This window comes from Procambarus clarkii, chromosome 29 (assembly GCF_040958095.1).
Source record: "Procambarus clarkii isolate CNS0578487 chromosome 29, FALCON_Pclarkii_2.0, whole genome shotgun sequence".
In the NCBI taxonomy this organism is placed as follows: Eukaryota; Metazoa; Arthropoda; class Malacostraca; order Decapoda; family Cambaridae; genus Procambarus; species Procambarus clarkii.
In genome coordinates this window covers 29,314,971-29,333,436 of record NC_091178.1, presented here as the reverse complement: position 1 = coordinate 29,333,436, position 18,466 = coordinate 29,314,971, and the positions used below count along the sequence as shown (strand labels likewise).

Sequence of the window (18,466 nt, the reverse complement as noted above, 5' to 3'; positions counted from 1 at the left end):
GTGTGTGTGTGTGTGTGTGTGTGTGTGTGTGTGTGTGTGTGTGTGTGTGTGTGTGTGTGTGTGTGTGTGTGTGAGTGATATAGGGAGAGAATGTGGAGAAAGTGGGAAAGGAGTGACGAGCAATGAAAGGGGAAGGGGAAGCGGTTGATTAGAGGAAAGGGAATTGGAGCGAGGACATGGGTATTGGGGGGGGAGGGAGTGTAGAAGGAGATTCAAGGGTGGAGTGAGGTAGATGGTGGAATGTGGAGAGTGAGAAAGGTGTGTGGAAAAGAGACAAGGGTTAGTTGAGTGGGAGATGGGTTGTGTCGAGGGAGAAGGGTTGAGTGGGAGATGGGTTGTGCCGAGGGAGATGGGTTGAGTGGGAGATGGGTTGTGCCGAGGGAGATGGGTTGAGTGGGAGATGGGTTGTGTCGAGGGAGAAGGGTTGAGTGGGAGATGGGTTGTGCCGTGGGAGATGGGTTGCGTCGAGGGAGATGAGTTGTGTCGAGGGAGATGAGTTGTGTCGAGGGAGATGGGTTGTGTCGAGGGAGATGGGTTGAGTGGGAGATGGGTTGCGTCGAGGGAGATGAGTTGTGTCGAGGGAGATGAGTTGTGTCGAGGGAGATGGGTTGTGTCGAGGGAGATGAGTTGTGTCGAGGGTGATGGGTTGTGTCGAGGGAGATGGGTTGTGTCGAGGGTGATGGGTTGTGTCGAGGGTGATGGGTTGTGTCGAGGGTGATGGGTTGTGTCGAGGGTGATGGGTTGTGTCGAGGGTGATGGGTTGTGTCGAGGGTGATGGGTTGTGTCGAGGGTGATGGGTTGTGTCGAGGGTGATGGGTTGTGTCGAGGGAGATGAGTTGTGTCGAGGGTGATGGGTTGTGTCGAGGGAGATGGGTTGTGTCGAGGGTGATGGGTTGTGTCGAGGGTGATGGGTTGTGTCGAGGGTGATGGGTTGTGTCGAGGGTGATGGGTTGTGTCGAGGGTGATGGGTTGTGTCGAGGGTGATGGGTTGTGTCGAGGGTGATGGGTTGTGTCGAGGGAGATGGGTTGAGTGGGAGATGGGTTGTGTGGGAGATGGGTTGAGTGGGAGATGGGTTGTGTGGGAGAAGGGTTGTGTGGGAGATGGGTTGTGTGGGAGATGCGGTGAATGGGAGATGGATTGAGTAGGAGATGAATTGAGTGGGAGATGGGTTGAGTTGGAGATGGGTTGCGTGGGAGATGGGTTGCGTGGAAGATGGGTTGAGTTGGAGATGGGTTGCGTGGGAGATGGGTTGTGTGGGAGATTGGTTGTGAGGGAGATAGGTTGTGTGGGAGATGGGTTGTGTGGGAGATGGGTTGCGTGGGAGATGGGTTGTGTGGGAGATGGGTTGTGTGGGAGATGGGTTGTGTGGGAGATGGGTTGTGTGGGAGATGGGTTCTGTGGGAGATGGGTTGAGTGGGAGATGGGTTGAGTGGGAGATGGATTGAGTAGGAGATGAATTGAGTGGGAGATGGGTTGAGTTGGAGATGGGTTGCGTGGGAGATGGGTTGCGTGGAAGATGGGTGGAGTTGGAGATGGGTTGCGTGGAAGATGGGTTGAGTGGAAGATGGGTTGAGTGGGAGATGGGTTGCGTTGAAGATGGGTTGAGTTGGAGATGGGTTGAGTGGGAGATGGGTTGAGTGGAAGATGGGTTGCGTGGAAGATGGGTTGAGTTGGAGATGGGTTGAGTGGGAGATGGGTTGCGTGGAAGATGGGTTGAGTGGGAGATGGGTTGAGTGGGAGATGGGTTGAGTGGAAGATGGGTTGCGTGGAAGATGGGTTGAGTTGGAGATGGGTAGAGTGGGAGACAGGATCTGTCCTGGCACAACTAGGTGTCCCATCTAGTTATAATAAAAATGTAATTATGTTCTGTTTTATGAATAAAACACTAAAAGGAGATTTTTTAGATTTATTTCTAATTAATAATAAATTCCGTGTGAGACGATCAAGATTTTATTCAGAAATTACGGGCCAGATAAAAAAAATGGTGGATCTCTCTATTTGGGAATCTTTGGGAAGTTATCTCTCTGACGACTAACAATGCGCAGGTCTCCTCCTGCGAGTGATAACTATAGAACTTGTGCACGTAGCTTTTGCACATCGTAGTGCTTTTACATATATGGGTGCACTGCAATTTTTCCACTAAGGTCAAGTTTGAAAAGCCATCCTCATTCAGAACGCATTTTTAAAATGCAGCTAAACTACAGCCTGTGAAATTCTGTGAAATTGGCAATGTATGTTCTCGTTGCAGCGTCATAGCCTCTGAAACCCCAAACGCAAGCTGATTGTTTTCTAGCTTGTGGCTGTTTCCTGGTTGACTGGCTTCACCGCAGCCTTAGACACGAGACATCTGCGGGTTTTGCAGAAGCAATGGGCATGATTCTCCCATCCATCTTTCTTGCAGAACAAAGGGCAGCTTCGAAAAAGAGAGGCCTGATGTCTTTGGGGGGAGTCACCAGCCAGGAACATGTTGGGAACCTTGAGAGGTGGGCTGGAGGCTCTCTGCGACATCATCGACTGTTGGGTACAGCATTTTTGTGATGTTCTGGGGGTCTTAGTGCCGTAAAGCCTGGTTGATGGGGTTCTGGGAGTTCTTCTACTCCCCAAGCCCGGCCCGAGGCCAGGCTCGACTTGTGAGAGTTTGGTATCTAGGCTTTGTCTCCAAAGAATGTGAAGGGCCTGCGATAGCAGTTTTTTTTACCGTTCTTGATGAATATAGAGTTCCAAGAATTAGGGCCTGGTGCAGAGTACATAGGCATACTGTTTATGGCTTCTTCAAAATCCAGTGAGGATAGGGTGACATCTGATATATGATTTGATGTTGGTATCATACCCATGAAAAATTAATTTGGGTTATCGATCTTTAGTGCGTTTATTGGCTCGCTGAAAATAGAGTCGTACTGCTTCCTCAGTAACTCTCTCATTTCTTTGTTGTCATCGGTGAAAGTTCCATCTCCCTTTCGCAGTGGCCCGATACTGGATGTGGTTTTTTATCTTGATTTTGCATAGGAGAAAAAATATTTCGGATTTCCCTCTATTTTACTAATGGCCTTTTGCTCACTTTGCCTCTCCTGGGTGTTGTATGATTCTTGTAGCTTTAGTTCAATTGTTACTATTTCTCTACCTAACCTTCTTCGCCGTTTTTGAGATAGGGTGCGATGCTCAAGTTCTTCTGCAATTCGTTTTCTTCGCCTATAGAGGGAACGACGTTCTCGTTCCAATCTGCATCTCTTCCTCTTTTTTTCTTAGGGGTATGCGGTTTGAACATATATCTAGTGCTACTGAGCTTATTTTTTCCAGGCACTGGTTCAGGTTTGCATTTTCTAGCTGTTCTTCCCAGCTTACTTCTGTGAAGTCTTGGTTTATTTGCTCCCAGTTTATCTTTTTATTATTGAAGTTGAATTTGCTGAAATTACCTCCACCGGGCTTCGGGACTGGTTTTGAAGGTTTATTCCCCCATGCTTGTCAGAACTTCAATTATGTTGTGATCTGAGTAACAGGTATTTGTAATCATTATGTTCCTGATCAATTCATCATTATTAGTCTACATAACATCTACATAACCCTGGTCAACAATTGTTCAGAACATTGGTGTACATTGGTAGACCCCCAGTGTACACCAGCCTCCCCCCTACCCCAGAAGCCACCAGCCTCCCCCCTACCCCAGCCCCCCTACCCCAGAAGCCACCAGCCTCCCCCCTACCCCAGCCCCCCCTACCACAGAAGACCACCCCAGCCCCCCTACCACAGAAGCCCACCCCAGCCCCCCTACCACAGAAGCCCACCCCAGCCCCCCTACCACAGAAGCCCACCCCAGCCCCCCTACCACAGAAGCCCACCCCAGCCCCCCTACCAGAGATGCCTACCCGCCTCCCTTTGATCCAGGCGGGAAAGACATTGCTGCTTTACGTGATCCATGTCCCAGGTAAGGTGGAAAGGGGAGGGAATTACGAAAGGAAAGCGCCAAGCCATTATGACTGTATAGCCCTTGAAATCGTTCAGGATAATGATTTGGGATGAGACAGGTGGGGGGGGGGGATATATAAAATACTGCCCAACCAATTGAACGGTCGGGGATTGAACCCCGATCTGCATGAAGCGACACCGTCGCTCTACCGTCCTGCTCAAGTGGTTGGAGAGTCCCAAGTTGGGTGGTTGGGTGTGGTGGTGGATGGATGGGCGTTGTGGTGGATGGTTGGGTGTTGTGGTTGGGTGTGGTGGCGAGTGGTTGGGTGTGGTGGCGGGTGGTTGGGTGTGGTGGCGGGTGGTTGGGTGTAGTGGTGGGTGGTTGAGTGTGGTGGTGTGTGGTTGGGTGTGGTGGCGAGTGGTTGGGTGTGGTAGTGGATGGTTGGGTGTGGTGGCGGGTGGTTGGGTGTAGTGGTGGGTGGTTGAGTGTGGTGGTAGGTGGTTGGGTGTAGTAGTGGGTGGTTGGGTGTGGTGGTGGGTGGTTGGGTGTAGTGGTGGATGGTTCGGTGTGGTGGTGGGTGGTTGGGTGTAGTGGTGGATGATTGGCTGTGGTGGTGGGTGGTTGGGTGTGGTGGTGGATGGTTCGGTGTGGTGGTGGGTGGTTGGGTGTAGTGGTGGATGATTGGCTGTGGTGGTGGGTGGTTGGGTGTAGTGGTGGGTGGTTGGGTGTGGTGGTGGATGGTTGGGTGTAGTGGTGGGTGGTTGGGTGTGGTGGTGGGTGGTTGGGTGTGGTGGTGGGTGGTTGGGTGTAGTAGTGGATGGTTCGGTGTGGTGGTGGGTGGTTGGGTGTAGTGGTGGGTGGTTGGGTGTGGTGGTGGATGGTTGGGTGTAGTGGTGGGTGGTTGGGTGTGGTGGGGGGTGGTTGGGTGTAGTAGTGGATGGTTCGGTGTGGTGGCGGGTGGTTGGGTGTAGTGGTGGGTGGTTGGGTGTAGTGGTGGGTGGTTGGGTGTAGTGGTGGATGGTTGGGTGTGGTGGTGGGTGGTTGGATGTAGTGGTGGATGGTTGGTGTGGTGGTGGGAGGTTCGGTGTGGTGGCGGGTGGTTGGGTGTAGTGGTGGGTGGTTGGGTGTGGTGGCGAGTGGTTGGGTGTGGTGGCGAGTGGTTGGGTGTGGTAGTGGATGGTTGGGTGTAGTGGTGGATGGTTGGGTGTAGTGGTGGGTGGTTGGGTGTAGTGGTGGGTGGTTGGGTGTAGTGGTGGATGGTTGGGTGTGGTGGTGGGTGGTTGGATGTAGTGGTGGGTGGTTGGATGTAGTGGTGGATGGTTGGTGTGGTGGTGGGAGGTTCGGTGTGGTGGCGGGTGGTTGGGTGTAGTGGTGGGTGGTTGGGTGTGGTGGCGAGTGGTTGGGTGTGGTGGCGAGTGGTTGGGTGTGGTAGTGGATGGTTCGGTGTGGTGGCGGGTGGTTGGGTGTAGTGGTGGATGGTTGGGTGTAGTGGTGGATGGTTGGTGTGGTGGTGGGTGGTTCGGTGTGGTGGCGGGTGGTTGGGTGTAGTGGTGGGTGGTTGGGAGTAGTGGTGGGTGGTTGGATGTAGTGGTGGATGGTTGGTGTGGTGGTGGGAGGTTCGGTGTGGTGGCGGGTGGTTGGGTGTAGTGGTGGGTGGTTGGGTGTAGTGGTGGGTGATTGGGTGTTGTGGTGGATGGTTGGTGTGGTGGTGGGAGGTTCGGTGTGGTGGCGGGTGGTTGGGTGTAGTGGTGGATGGTTGGGTGTAGTTGCGGGGGGTTGGGTCCAGGAGTGGATGGTTGGGTGTGGTGGTGAGTAGTTGGGTGTAGTGGAGGGTGATTGGGTGTGGTGTTGGGTTGTTGGGTGTAGTGGTGGGTGATTGGGTGTTGTGGTGGGTGATTGGGTATGGTGGTGGGTGATTGGGTATGGTGGTGGGTGGTTGGGTATGGTGGTGGGTGGTTGGGTGTGGTGTTGGGTGGTTGGGTTTGGTGGTTGATAGGTGGGTGTGGTGGTGGGTGGTTGGGTATGGTGATGGGTGGTTGGGTTTGGTGGTTGATAGTTGGGTATAGTGGTTGGGTGGTTGGGTGTTGGGTGTGGTTGGGTGTGGTGGTGGGTGGTTGGGTGTAGTGGCGGGTGGTTGGGTATGGTGGTGGGTGGTTGGGTTTGGTGGTTGATAGTTGGGTATAGTGGTAGGGTGGTTGGGTGTTGGGTGTGGTTGGGTGTGGTGGTGGGTTGTTGGGTGAAGAGGTGGGTGATTGGTGTGATGTAGGGTGGTTGGGTGTAGTGGCGGATGGATGGGTGTTGTGGTGGGTGGTTGGGTGTAGTGGTGGGTGGTTGGGTGTTGTGGTGGGTGGTTGGGTGTTGTGGTGGGTGGTTGGGTGTTGTGGTGGGTGGTTGGGTGTGGTGGTGGGTGGTTGGGTGTGGTGGTGGGTGGTTTGGTTTGGTGGTGGGTGGTTGGGTGTAGTGGTGGGTGGTTGGGTGTAGTGGTGGGTGGTTGGGTGTTGTGGTGGGTGGTTGGGTGTGGTGGTGGGTGGTTGGTTGTAGTGGTGGATGGTTGGGTGTGGTGGTGGGTGGTTGGGTGTTGTGGTGGGTGGTTGGGTATGGTGGTGTGTGGTTAGGTGTGGTGGCGGGTGGTTGGGTGTGGTGGTGTGTGGTTGGGTTTGGTGGTGGGTGGTTGGGTGTAGTGGTGGGTGGTTGGGTGTTGTGGTGGGTGGTTGGGTTTGGTGGTGGGTGGTTGGGTGTAGTGGCGGATGGTTGGGTTTGGTGGTGGGTGGTTGGGTGTAGTGGTGGGTGGTTGGGTGTAGTGGTGTGTGGTTGGGTTTGGTGGTGGGTGGTTGGGTGTAGTGGTGTGTGGTTGGGTGTGGTGTTGGGTGGTTGGGTTTGGTGGTGGGTGGTTGGGTGTAGTGGCGGATGGTTGGGTTTGGTGGTGGGTGGTTGGGTGTAGTGGTGGGTGGTTGGGTGTAGTGGTGGGTGATTGGGTGTGGTGTTGGGTGGTTGGGTGTAGTGGTGTGTGGTTGGGTTTGGTGGTGGGTGGTTGGGTGTGGTGGCGGGTGATTGGGTGTGGTGTTGGGTGGTTGGGTGTGGTGGTGGGTGGTTGGGTGTAGTGGTGGGTGGTTGATAGTTGGGTGTAGTGGCGGGTGGTTGGGTGTGGTGGTGGGTGGTTGGGTGTAGTGGCGGGTGGTTGATAGTTGGGTGTAGTGGCGGGTGGTTGGGTTTGGTGGTGGGTGGTTGGGTGTGGTGGTGGGTGGTTGGGTGTAGTGGCTGGTGGTGGATAGTTGGGTGTAGTGGCTGGTGGTGGATAGTTGGGTGTAGTGGTGTGTGGTTGGGTTTGGTGGTGGGTGGTTGGGTGTAGTTGTAGGTGATTGGGTGTGCTGTTGGGTGGTTGGGTGTGGTGGTGGATAGTTGGGTGTAGTGGCGGGTGGTTGGGTGTAGTGGCGGGTGGTTGGGTTTGGTGGTTGATAGTTGGGTGTGGTGGCGGGTGGTTGGGTGTAGTGGTGGGTGGTTGGGTATAGTGGTTGGGTGGTTGGGTGTGGTGGTGTGTGGTTGGGTGTGGTGGCGGGTGGTTGGGTGTGGTTGGCGGGTGGTTGGGTGTGGTGGTGTGTGGTTGGGTGTGGTTAGCGGGTGGTTGGGTGTGGTGGTGGGTGGTTGGGTGTGGTGGTGGGTGGTTGGGTGTGGTGGTGGGTGGTTGGGTGTAGTGGTGGGTAGTTGGGTCTGGTGTATAATCTCGAGTATGCATTTAACCCGAGAGACTAAGGACCCTAACATATCAGAACGAGGCAGTAACAATGTGAGTCTTTTCGCTGTTTAACAGATAACGTCATCTTCCTGAGAAAAGAAGTGGCGCACTATTTGTGGTGTACTCAAGGCAAGACCTGGCCATTGTGGTCAAGGTGGGGCCTGGCCAGTGTGGTCAAGGTGGGGCCTGGCCAGTGTGGTCAAGGTGGGGCCTGGCCAGTGTGGTCAAGGTGGGGCCTGGCCAGTGTGGTCAAGGTGGGGCCTGGCCAGTGTGGTCAAGGTGGGGCCTGGCCAGTGTGGTCAAGGTGGGGCCTGGCCAGTGTGGTCAAGGTGGGGCCTGGCCAGTGTGGTCAAGGTGGGGCCTGGCCAGTGTGGTCAAGGTGGGGCCTGGCCAGTGTGGTCAAGGTGGGGCCTGGCCAGTGTGGTCAAGGTGGGACCTGGCCAGTGTGGTCAAGGTGGGGCCTGGCCAGTGTGGTCAAGGTGGGGCCTGGCCAGTGTGGTCAAGGTGGGGCCTGGCCAGTGTGGTCAAGGTGGGACCTGGCCAGTGTGATCAAGGTGGGACCTGGCCAGTGTGGTCAAGGTCGGCCCCTGGCCAGTGTGGTCAAGGTGGGGCCTGGCCAGTGTGGTCAAGGTGGGACCTGGCCAGTGTGGTCAAGGTGGGACCTGGCCAGTGTGGTCAAGGTGGGACCTGGCCAGTGTGATCAAGGTGGGACCTGGCCAGTGTGGTCAAGGTCGGCCCCTGGCCAGTGTGGTCAAGGTTGGACCTAGCCAGTTTGGTCAAGGTGGGACCTGGCTAGTGTGGTCAAGTTGAGACCTTGCCAGTGTGGTCAAGGTGGAACCTGACCAGTGTGGTCAAGGTGGGACCTGGCCAGTGTGGTCAAGGTTGGACCTGGCCAGTGTGGTCAAGGTGGGACCTGGCCAGTGTGGTCAAGGTGGGACCTGGCCAGGGTGGTCAAGGTGGGACCTGGCCAGTGTGATCAAGGTGGGACCTGGCCAGTGTGGTCAAGGTGGGACCTGGCCAGTGTGATCAAGGTGGAACCTGGCCAGTGTGGTCAAGGTGGGACCTGGCCAGTGTGATCAAGGTGGGACCTGGCCAGTGTGGTCAAGGTGGGACCTGGCCAGTGTGGTCAAGGTGGGACCTGGCCAGTGTGGTCAAGGTGGGACCTGGCCAGTGTGGTCAAGGTGGGACCTGGCTAGTGTGGTCAAGTTGAGACCTTGCCAGTGTGGTCAAGGTGGAACCTGACCAGTGTTGTCAAGGTGGGACCTGGCCAGTGTGGTCAAGGTGGGGCCTGGCCAGTGTGGTCAAGGTGAGACCTTGCCAGTGTGGTCAAGGTGAGACCTTGCCAGTGTGGTCAAGGTGGAACCTGACCAGTGTGGTCAAGGCAGAACCTGGCCAGTGTGGTCAAGTTGAGACCTGTCCAGTGTGGTCATGGTATTACCTGGCCAGGGTGGTCAAGGTGGGACCTGGCCAGTGTTGTCAAGGCAGGACCTGGCCAGTGTGGTCAAGGCAGGACCTGGCCAGTGTGGTCAAGGTATTACCTGGCCAGGGTGGTCAAGGTGGGACCTAGCCAGTGTTGTCAAGGCAGGACCTGGCCAGTGTGGTCAAGGTGGGACCTGGCCAGTGTGGTCAAGGTGGGACCTGGCCAGTGTGGTCAAGGTGGGACCTGGCCAGTGTGGTCAAGGTGGGACCTGGCCAGTGTGGTCAAGGTGGGACCTGGCCAGTTTAGTCAAGTTGAGACCTGTCCAGTGTGGTCAAGGTATTACCTGGCCAGGGTGGTCAAGGTGGGACCTGGCCAGTGTTGTCAAGGCAGGACCTGGCCAGTGTGGTCAAGGCAGGACCTGGCCAGTGTGGTCACGGTATTACCTGGCCAGTGTTGTCAAGGTGGGACCTAGCCAGTGTTGTCAAGGCAGGACCTGGCCAGGGTGGTCAAGGTGGGACCTGGCCAGTGTGGTCAAGGTGGGACCTGGCCAGTGTGGCGGGGCAAGCATTAACCCCCAGCTTACCTTCCTTCTCTCTGTGCCGGGCCGAGACCTGTAGGGAAGCTTCTTATTTGTTACAGTATTTGTGGGAAAATCTGACTCCAATAATTTGTAATTAAAATGAAATAATTCGATAGCTGTGAAGGATCACCACTTTGAGAAAAAGTGGAAAACAAAATGAGACAATGGATTAAACTAATCCCAAGAACTAGTGTCCTATGGATCTTAGTGACACTGTCTTTCTTATGTAAAGGGAGTTAAATTAACCTGCACAAAATTAGGGGGTTCAAGTACTAGAATACAATTAAGTTCTAGCACCTATAATCCGACGCTGGTTCATTCGTCAGAAAGAAATGTATATGCATAAATTTATATCAAAGATCATATATAAATCAAATTAAAATTGTTAGTCATTAAGAAGATTTCCTTAATGGCAAGTAAATGGTAATTTAAGAGGAAATCATTCATGTAACAAAATATTTGTGTATCTAATACAACACTATTAGAAAGCAAGTCAGCTTAGCTGTAAATTCTAGAAAGGCGTAATTTGTTGTCACGATCCACCGACGACGTGTTGCCTCAAGCAAATTGTTGCACGTGCAGGTAGAGAAGCCTAATACCTCTGTTGTCGTGGACCCAGAGCTGGAAGGCAATTACATTGTAGAATTCCACTAATTGGTTACTACAAGTACATCCTGAATTATGAAATATCTTCCTACAGAATATAATTATTACTGGAGAAATCTTGAGTAAATAACTATGCAATTTATATTCCAATAAAGTGCGGAATAAATTTGGAGATTGAACGTACTGGATTTTGTTGTTAATCACACAGCCTAACGACAACTAGTCTAAATATAAACATGTGCACAATATTATAGTTTAGGAAATTATTAGGTGCCAGCCGAGTGTCCACTGATGTAGGAACGATTCCAGATCCCTCGTCCTCAGCTGCCGTGATGAGACGTTACTTGTGGGTTGGAGTAATTATTAGTTCCTGGGACACTGCCGTGATGTGCCAAGTGACATGGCACCGCTCTGCTGGTCGGGGGAGCGAAATACAAACTGTTAGCGAGATCGAAACGTAGATCTCTGCTGCTCGTTGCTAATGGCGTCCGAGTCGCGTGGTGGTGGGCGACGTTCTTGCCTCTTCTTCCTCTTCCCGTTTGCGCATGCGCGGCTCTAGATAGACATCTCGGTGCGTAAATGGATTTATATATATCGGAATTAATTAAGGAAAGAAGAGATGGTGACTGTCATGTTCACAGAAAATGGTACCATCCGTTTTCTATGTGCGGCGGCTGAGACGCCAGAGAGAGAGGAGGTAAACAGAGCGTACAGGACGCCCGCCAAGCTTGGTAGCTACTAGTCATGTAATCATATTAAGTATTAAAGTCAGTAACCAAGTCATGACTTTACATCAACCCTACAACCAAGACTTCCTCAGTAACACACAAACACCACATTGGCGACGAGGATGAATTGTGAACGCAGGTATTTGTTCAGTTTCAAACACAAGAGAGAAGCATGCTGCCTGGAGGAGGAAGAGAAGCTGTGAGCGCCATACCCGATGCTGTATGCTAACCGATGCTGTGTGCTAACCAATGCTGTGTGCTAAACGATGCTGTGTGCTAACCGATGCTGTGTGCTACCCAAGCTGTGTGCTACCCAAGCTGTGCTGAAGAAACTGTACTGAAGAATCTGCCGACGTTGTGTACGAAACGACGCTTTGATGTGTACAAAACCTGATGTTTTTGTTACGAAACGACGCTTCGTGCTACAAAATTCATCACACTGAACTGACTGCTGAACCAACTGCTGTACCAACTGCTGCTGTACCAACTGCTGTGCCAACTGCTGTGCTGCTGCTGTGAGTAGGAACAACACATGTACACAAGGGCTAGGTAAGAAGTCAGTTGCTGCTATATTGTGCACTGTTGTGAACTTTTGCATTAAAATGCTTGTGTGCTTTGCAAAATTAAAGTAATTACAGTGAATTCTTGACTAACATATACAGTGCAGTAAGTGTTTAATATTCTGAGGAACATTTAAGTGATAAGTTACATTTATTCAGTAAAAATGGCAAATATACCTCAGTTTCCTGCATTTGATCCTGACTGTGACCAGACAAACCTGTCACAGAGGTGGGTCAAATGGCTTAAAAAGTTTGAAAATTTGTTGATAGTTTCTGACATCAAAAGTGCTGAAAGAAAGCGTGCCTTTCTACTTCATTATGCAGGTGATAGAGTTTGTGACATCTTTGACACACTGAAAGACACTGGTGGTGCCAAAGATTATGACACTGCCAAAGCCAAACTAACAGAGCATTTCAAACCAAGGCAAAATACTGCAATGGAAATTATGCATTTCAGGAGAGCAAAACAACTCTCTAATGAAACTGTGGATCAATACCACACACGTCTGCAGGGTTTAGCAGCCCATTGTGAGTTTGCTGATGTTGACAAAGAAATCAAACAGCAAATAATTGAAACATGCACATCTACACGTCTCCGTCGAAGAGCTCTAGAACTTGTTGATGATGATAGTTCTCTTACCAAGATACTGGATATGGCTCGTCGAATAGAAGATGCTGCACGTGATGCTCGTGTCATGGAGTGCAGTGCCAATAACGGTTCTGCCACTGTTACTAACAGTGATGAGGTACGTAAGGTTCAGGGAGGACACCGTGATCAAAGAAGATATCATGGCAAACCTAACAGTAAATTTAGCCGAGAACCACGTCACAACTGGGGTCAAGGAACAAGGCTCAAGCAGTCACAACGACCCACATCAGAGGGTGTCAACAATAAATGTTACAATTGTGGAGGAGACTACCCACACCAAGATAATGTTTGTCCTGCTCAAGGTAAGAAGTGCTATGAGTGTGGAAAACTAGGTCATTTTGGTGCTATGTGTCGTTCAGCACTAAAGAAACCACAGTCAATGAATAAAAGCACTGTACGAGGATCAGGTCATAGGGGTCGAGGTGGTAAACACAATATTGCACCTCAAATCAAGAATGTTAACAATGTACAAGACAACATTTCATTACAACCAGTCTCAGATGACAGTGAATGTGATTATACTTATGGAGTACAAGCAATCACAGAATGGAATGATCTTCCAAACAACCCAGAGACATGTGTATACATTGCTGGTATTTGTCTCAAGGTTCTCATTGACACTGGATCAAACATTGACACCATTGCTGAGTGCCACTATGAGAAATTTAAAAAACAGTTCCCAAAGCTTGAGAACTATAATGGCAAAGCCACTGCCTATGCTTCAAAGGTAGCCTTGCCAGTGATTGGAACTTTCACTGCAGAGATTAAGTCAAAGAATGCAATGCTCATTACTACATTCCATGTTGTTAGGAATGCAAAGGAGTCTTTACTCAGTTACAAGACTTCAACCAAATTGGGGCTACTTCAGCTTTCTAATGCTGTAGCAGTGGAATCTGCAAACAATGTTGATGGTATTGTTGCTGAATTTTCTGATCGATTTAAATCCATAGGTTGTTATACTGATAGCAAAGTACATCTGCATATCAACCCAGATGTAATTCCAGTTGCCCAACCACATCGCCGACAACCATTCCATACTCGCAAGAAAGTCGATGCCGAACTGGATAGGCTGATGGAACTAGATATCATTGAACCAGTAACAGGCCCAACACCATGGGTAAGCCCAATTGTCACTCCACCAAAGCCGAAGAATCCAGATGAGATACGCATTTGTGTGGACATGCGTGTTCCCAACAAGGCAATAATGCGTGAACGCCATCCTACACCGACTGTAGATGATATGATCTACCGCTTGAATGGTGCAACTGTATTCAGCAAGTTAGATTTAAACAAGGGCTATCATCAGCTTGAACTTGATGAGGAGAGTCGATTCATCACAACGTTTACGACACATCGAGGTCTGTATAGGTACAAGCGCCTGAGTTTTGGTATTAACAGTGCTGCCGAGGTATTCCAGCACATCATCAGCCAGGTATTGCAAGACATACCTAATGCTGACAACATGTCTGATGACATCATTGTTTATGGCCGTACCCAAGCTGAACACGACAAAGCTCTTCGTGCAACATTGCAACGCTTACGAGAAAAGAATTTGACGTTAAGCCGAGCAAAGTGTGAGTTCAATCAACATAAAATTGAATTCTTTGGACATGTACTTAGTGACAAAGGTCTGTCTCCAGATCCTAAGAAAGTTGCAGATATCAAGAACGCTGCACCTCCTTCAACGTCCACTGAAGTACATAGTTTTCTGGGAATGGCAAACTACTGTTCTCGCTTCATTCCAGATTTTGCTACCATTACGAAGCCTCTACGTGAGCTCCTGAAGAAAAACGCATCATGGTACTGGAGCGATATCGAGCAAAATGCATTTGATGCTGTGAAAGATGCACTAGTAGAGAATGCGACTGCTGCATACTTTGATCCATCAATGGACACTGAATTAACGGTGGATGCTAGTCCTGTTGGATTAGGTGCTGTTTTAGCCCAACACAAACCTGGTCAACCAGATTCCAGAGTAGTAATTGCCTACGCCAGCCGTTCTCTCACAGATGTTGAGCAACGATACAGTCAGACAGAGAAGGAAGCTCTTGCTCTTGTATGGGGCTGTGAACACTTCAATGTGTATCTGCTTGGTGCGCCCTTCACCACGATGGTCACTGACCACAAACCGTTGGAGACCATCTTCAATAATCCAAAGTCCAAACCACCAGCTCGCATTGAGAGATGGGCTCTTCGTCTGCAACCATACAACTTTACGGTGAAATACAAGCCGGGTGCAGGCAATCCCGCTGATTACATCAGTCGACATCCTGCCAACAGTTTCACCATCACCAAGCATCAGCAAGTTGCCGAGGAATATGTACACTCTGTAACCTGTGATGCAGTCCCTAAGGCTCTTACTCTTGATGAAATCCGTACTGCAACCCTAGAGGACCCAACTCTGCAAGCAACAGTGGATGCATTGACTAAGAAAAAGTTTCCACGCATCCCACCCTCAGGAGTTGACCAAGATGCATTCAAAGCACTTGAACGCATCCAGACAGAATTAAGTGTTACGCAACAACGCGACACTGTGCTGCGAGGTACTCGTATCGTTATTCCAGCTGTTCTCCAGCAACGTGCTCTGAAGCTTGCACATCAAGGACACCAAGGTCTTGTTAGGACCAAACAGCTGCTACGAGAAAAGGTGTGGTTTCCTGGTATTGATCGACAAGCAAAGGATATGCATGATGCCTGTGTCCCTTGCCAAGCTGCAGTGGATACTTCAAGACCAACACCCCTACAACCTTCACCACTACCTGCTGCACCATGGACGGAAGTATCGATGGACTTCTGCGGACCGCTACCAACTGGAGAGTACTTGATGGTAGTCATTGATGATCACTCACGTTATCCAGAAGTAGAAATCATCACTTCCACATCTGCAAAGGCTGTCATCCCGAAACTCGACAAGATCTTTTCAAACTTTGGCATTCCTGAAGTTGTCAAGACGGACAATGGACCGCCATTCAATGGACAAGACTTCGTCAACTTTGCTGAGCATATTGGATTCAAACACCGCCGTGTGATGCCACTACATCCTCAAGCAAATGGAGAAGTTGAGAGATTCATGCAACCTCTCATGAAAGCGGTACGCTGTGCTCATCCGAAGGACGATCCTGGAAACAAGCTATGTATGCTTTTCTCAGGAACTACCGTGCAACACCGCATGGAACACTGGGCAAGTCACCTGGTGAACTTTTATTTGGATGTCCTATGAGAATCGCACTACCCGTCATGCCAGCCGAGGTAACGGATAAACGTCTCGCTCAGAAGGATGCACTAGCCAAGGGCAAAATGAAAATTGCTCATGATCAACGTGCAAAGGAACAGTTCATAAAGGTTGGAGATACTGTTCTCGTTAAAAAGAAAAAAGAGGGAAAGTTAGATATGCCGTATGATACAAAACCATATAAAGTGATTAGTGTAAAAGGAACTATGGTAACAGCTAGTAATAGAGATCATAGTATAACACGTAATATGGCTTATTTCAAAGTGATTCCAACTAGTGTAGAAAATGATGAAGTGCAAAGTCGTGCAAAAGAAAAAGAAAAAAATAGTTATAACCCGACAAACAATTCATCAAGGGATGTTATTGCATTTAAGGACTCTCGTCCTAAACGTCATGTTAAACGCCCTACACGATTTGATGATTAATTGTGTTCCTATGTAATGCAAAGTATTTACCTATTATGCTAAACTAAATTTAATATTGTTTGAATAATGCAGATCTCTCATTCAATATTTTGTAACTTTGTATTACAGTTTCTTTCATGTTTGTTTAACATTGCATATGTATTTTTAACATTGAAATCCTTTGTGGAAAAGATTAAGTTGTTTAAATTCTTTGTGTGCTTAATTAATGTTAAATGTATGCAGTATCTCTTGATATGGTAATAACTTACTTTGTGTCAATAACTTTGCTTTGTGCTACAAGCATGGTAGACATCCTGTATTCATTCTTTTTAAAGAAAAGGAGGGATGTCATGTTCACAGAAAATGGTACCATCCGTTTTCTATGTGCGGCGGCTGAGACGCCAGAGAGAGAGGAGGTAAACAGAGCGTACAGGACGCCCGCCAAGCTTGGTAGCTACTAGTCATGTAATCATATTAAGTATTAAAGTCAGTAACCAAGTCATGACTTTACATCAACCCTACAACCAAGACTTCCTCAGTAACACACAAACACCACAGTGACGAGTATTGATGTCACATTTAATTTTTCCGTGTTAAAATATAACTTCGCGTAACATAAATTGGGTTTATTAAATTCACGCAGCTAATCGAGGAAATTAAAGTGAAATCATTTACATTAAATAATTTCCTCTAGAATGTTTAATATCAGCTAAATAGAGGAGTTCCAGGAAGCAGTAGTATGCTACGAAATTAAACTTATTAGTAAGTAAATATTTTTAGTAAAAGAAATGATAAACTAGACTCTGTTATAAATCCAACTAAATGGGGAAAGAATTCATGTTTCTGCCTGTTGTTCCTCGCGTCGTCACTCTGACTAGGAAGAATCTGGCAATATGTTTAATATGAATCATAATGATGATTAAATGTACAAGTTAGTGATTTTAGTAACTACTTGTTACTACCCTACCTTTGTTAATACAAAGGTTGTATAAAATACAAAAGATGTATGAAACTGTTGGTAATTTCCAACCGTATTGACATCTTCATATTATGCAAACTTTTCCTATTAAGTAGTTGGTGGCTTCCTTAGTTGGTTGTCGCAGGTACACACGGGTTTGGTGATGATAGTGGCGACCGGGCAACGGATGCACAGTAACCAGAGCATGATGGGCAAGTAACCAGAGCGTTATGGGGCTGTTACGGACCCGGATCCAGCGTCCGAGCACGGAGCAGTGACGACCGCGCCATCTGTGGGTCAGCTCCCGAAACCCCCTCCAAACGGACGACGACACCTGGTGAGGACGATGTGTACTGGCCTCGAGGGCCAGTTTCCAGTCCGGTTAAGCGCTCAACACAGCCGCTGCTGACCTCTGGTGAGGTGGTGCTCAGACACCAGCGCCATCTATGGAGTGGATAGGTGGGCGTTTGTGTCTGAGCCTGTAAGTGAGGTGCCTTAGTGTGTCCCAGTTATTGATGACGTGTCTGCTTACAGAGTCGACCTGGGACTGCTGTGATGGAAGTTGAGGGAGTCTACCCAAGGCAGCCGTCTCCATACCTTGTGCCTTACTGTAGCAGCTGTGAGTCGCCTCCCGGAAGAACACTGTGGTGTTACCCTGCCAGTGGAGTGGTAGTAGAAGGATTACCCGGGACCGACTGCTGGAGACGATTATCCACTGGGGTACTGAGGACAGGAGAGTGATTTGTGGTATCACACGAGGCTCCTGTCTAGGGCGTTACCCTTATATCGCCCGTGGAGTGGCCTGACCAGCGTGGCTGATCCAGAACCTGCCAGCAGACCTGCTGGACGTGTGGTTGACGGCCTCCACGGCGGTGCCCCCAGTGGACCTGTGTTTTGGCTGACCTGTGGTCAGGGTAGACTCAGCTTGGTCGAAGGATTCGTCAAGAGACCACGAGGATCAAGAGCACCGAGGACTCAGCACCGAGAGTCTGGATCCAGAGTCTTCAGCAGAAGACGATTGTGCATTTCCCCTGTACAGTGTTAATACCCCTCCCCTTGTGCACTCTTTTATATATATTATTTATTTGGTGATGGTGACAATTATAGTCTTAAGTTCTTAACTTTCTTTCCCTTCCCCTTTTTAAGTTTCTTGCATCACGGATCACATCCCTTGAAAGCCACTACTGGCTTGGGGTCGGATACAACTTCCTCTAACAACATCAGAGTGAGAACCCTGTTGCGTCCCGAGAGGGCCGTAACATAATTGGCATCCCCAGCGGGATCCGTCCCCTTGTTAAGTATGTTTGACAGGGGTGGTGAAGTGGCGTAATCCCTGTATATAATTCCCCCTGTGTGACGATTGTGACGTTATACGTCCTGTGCGGTGCTCAGAGTGACTAAGTGCGATATTGTGCAGTGCGGTGCTCGCTGTGATTAAGCGATTAAGTGCAATATTGAGTAGTGCGGTGCTCAGTGATTCAGTGCAATATTGTGGAGCGAAGGGTTCGCTGTGATTAAGTGCGATATTGCGTAGTGTGGTGCCCGAAGTAATTACGTGCAATATTGGCAAGTGCAGTGTTTGGTGCGATAAAGTGCAATATTGACGTAGAACAGTGCTCGGTGCGTTAAGTGCTAACGTGTAAGCGGTGTGTTAAGTGCTAGTTAAGTGTTCCATCTGTGACAATGGCAGA

At 49.7% G+C, this 18,466-nt stretch overlaps 1 protein-coding gene across 1 annotated transcript; it reads right to left on the bottom strand.

The window, feature by feature from the left end:
* Nucleotides 1-280: 280 nt before the first annotated feature.
* Nucleotides 281-2,509, bottom strand: LOC123750760 (uncharacterized). The gene is made up of 2 exons (XM_045732866.2): nt 2,455-2,509; nt 281-1,839 (listed from the first exon to the last, which is right to left on the bottom strand). Exons 1-2 carry the CDS (start codon nt 2,507-2,509, stop codon nt 281-283), a joined length of 1,614 nt encoding a protein of 537 aa, XP_045588822.2.
* Nucleotides 2,510-18,466: the final 15,957 nt, after the last annotated feature.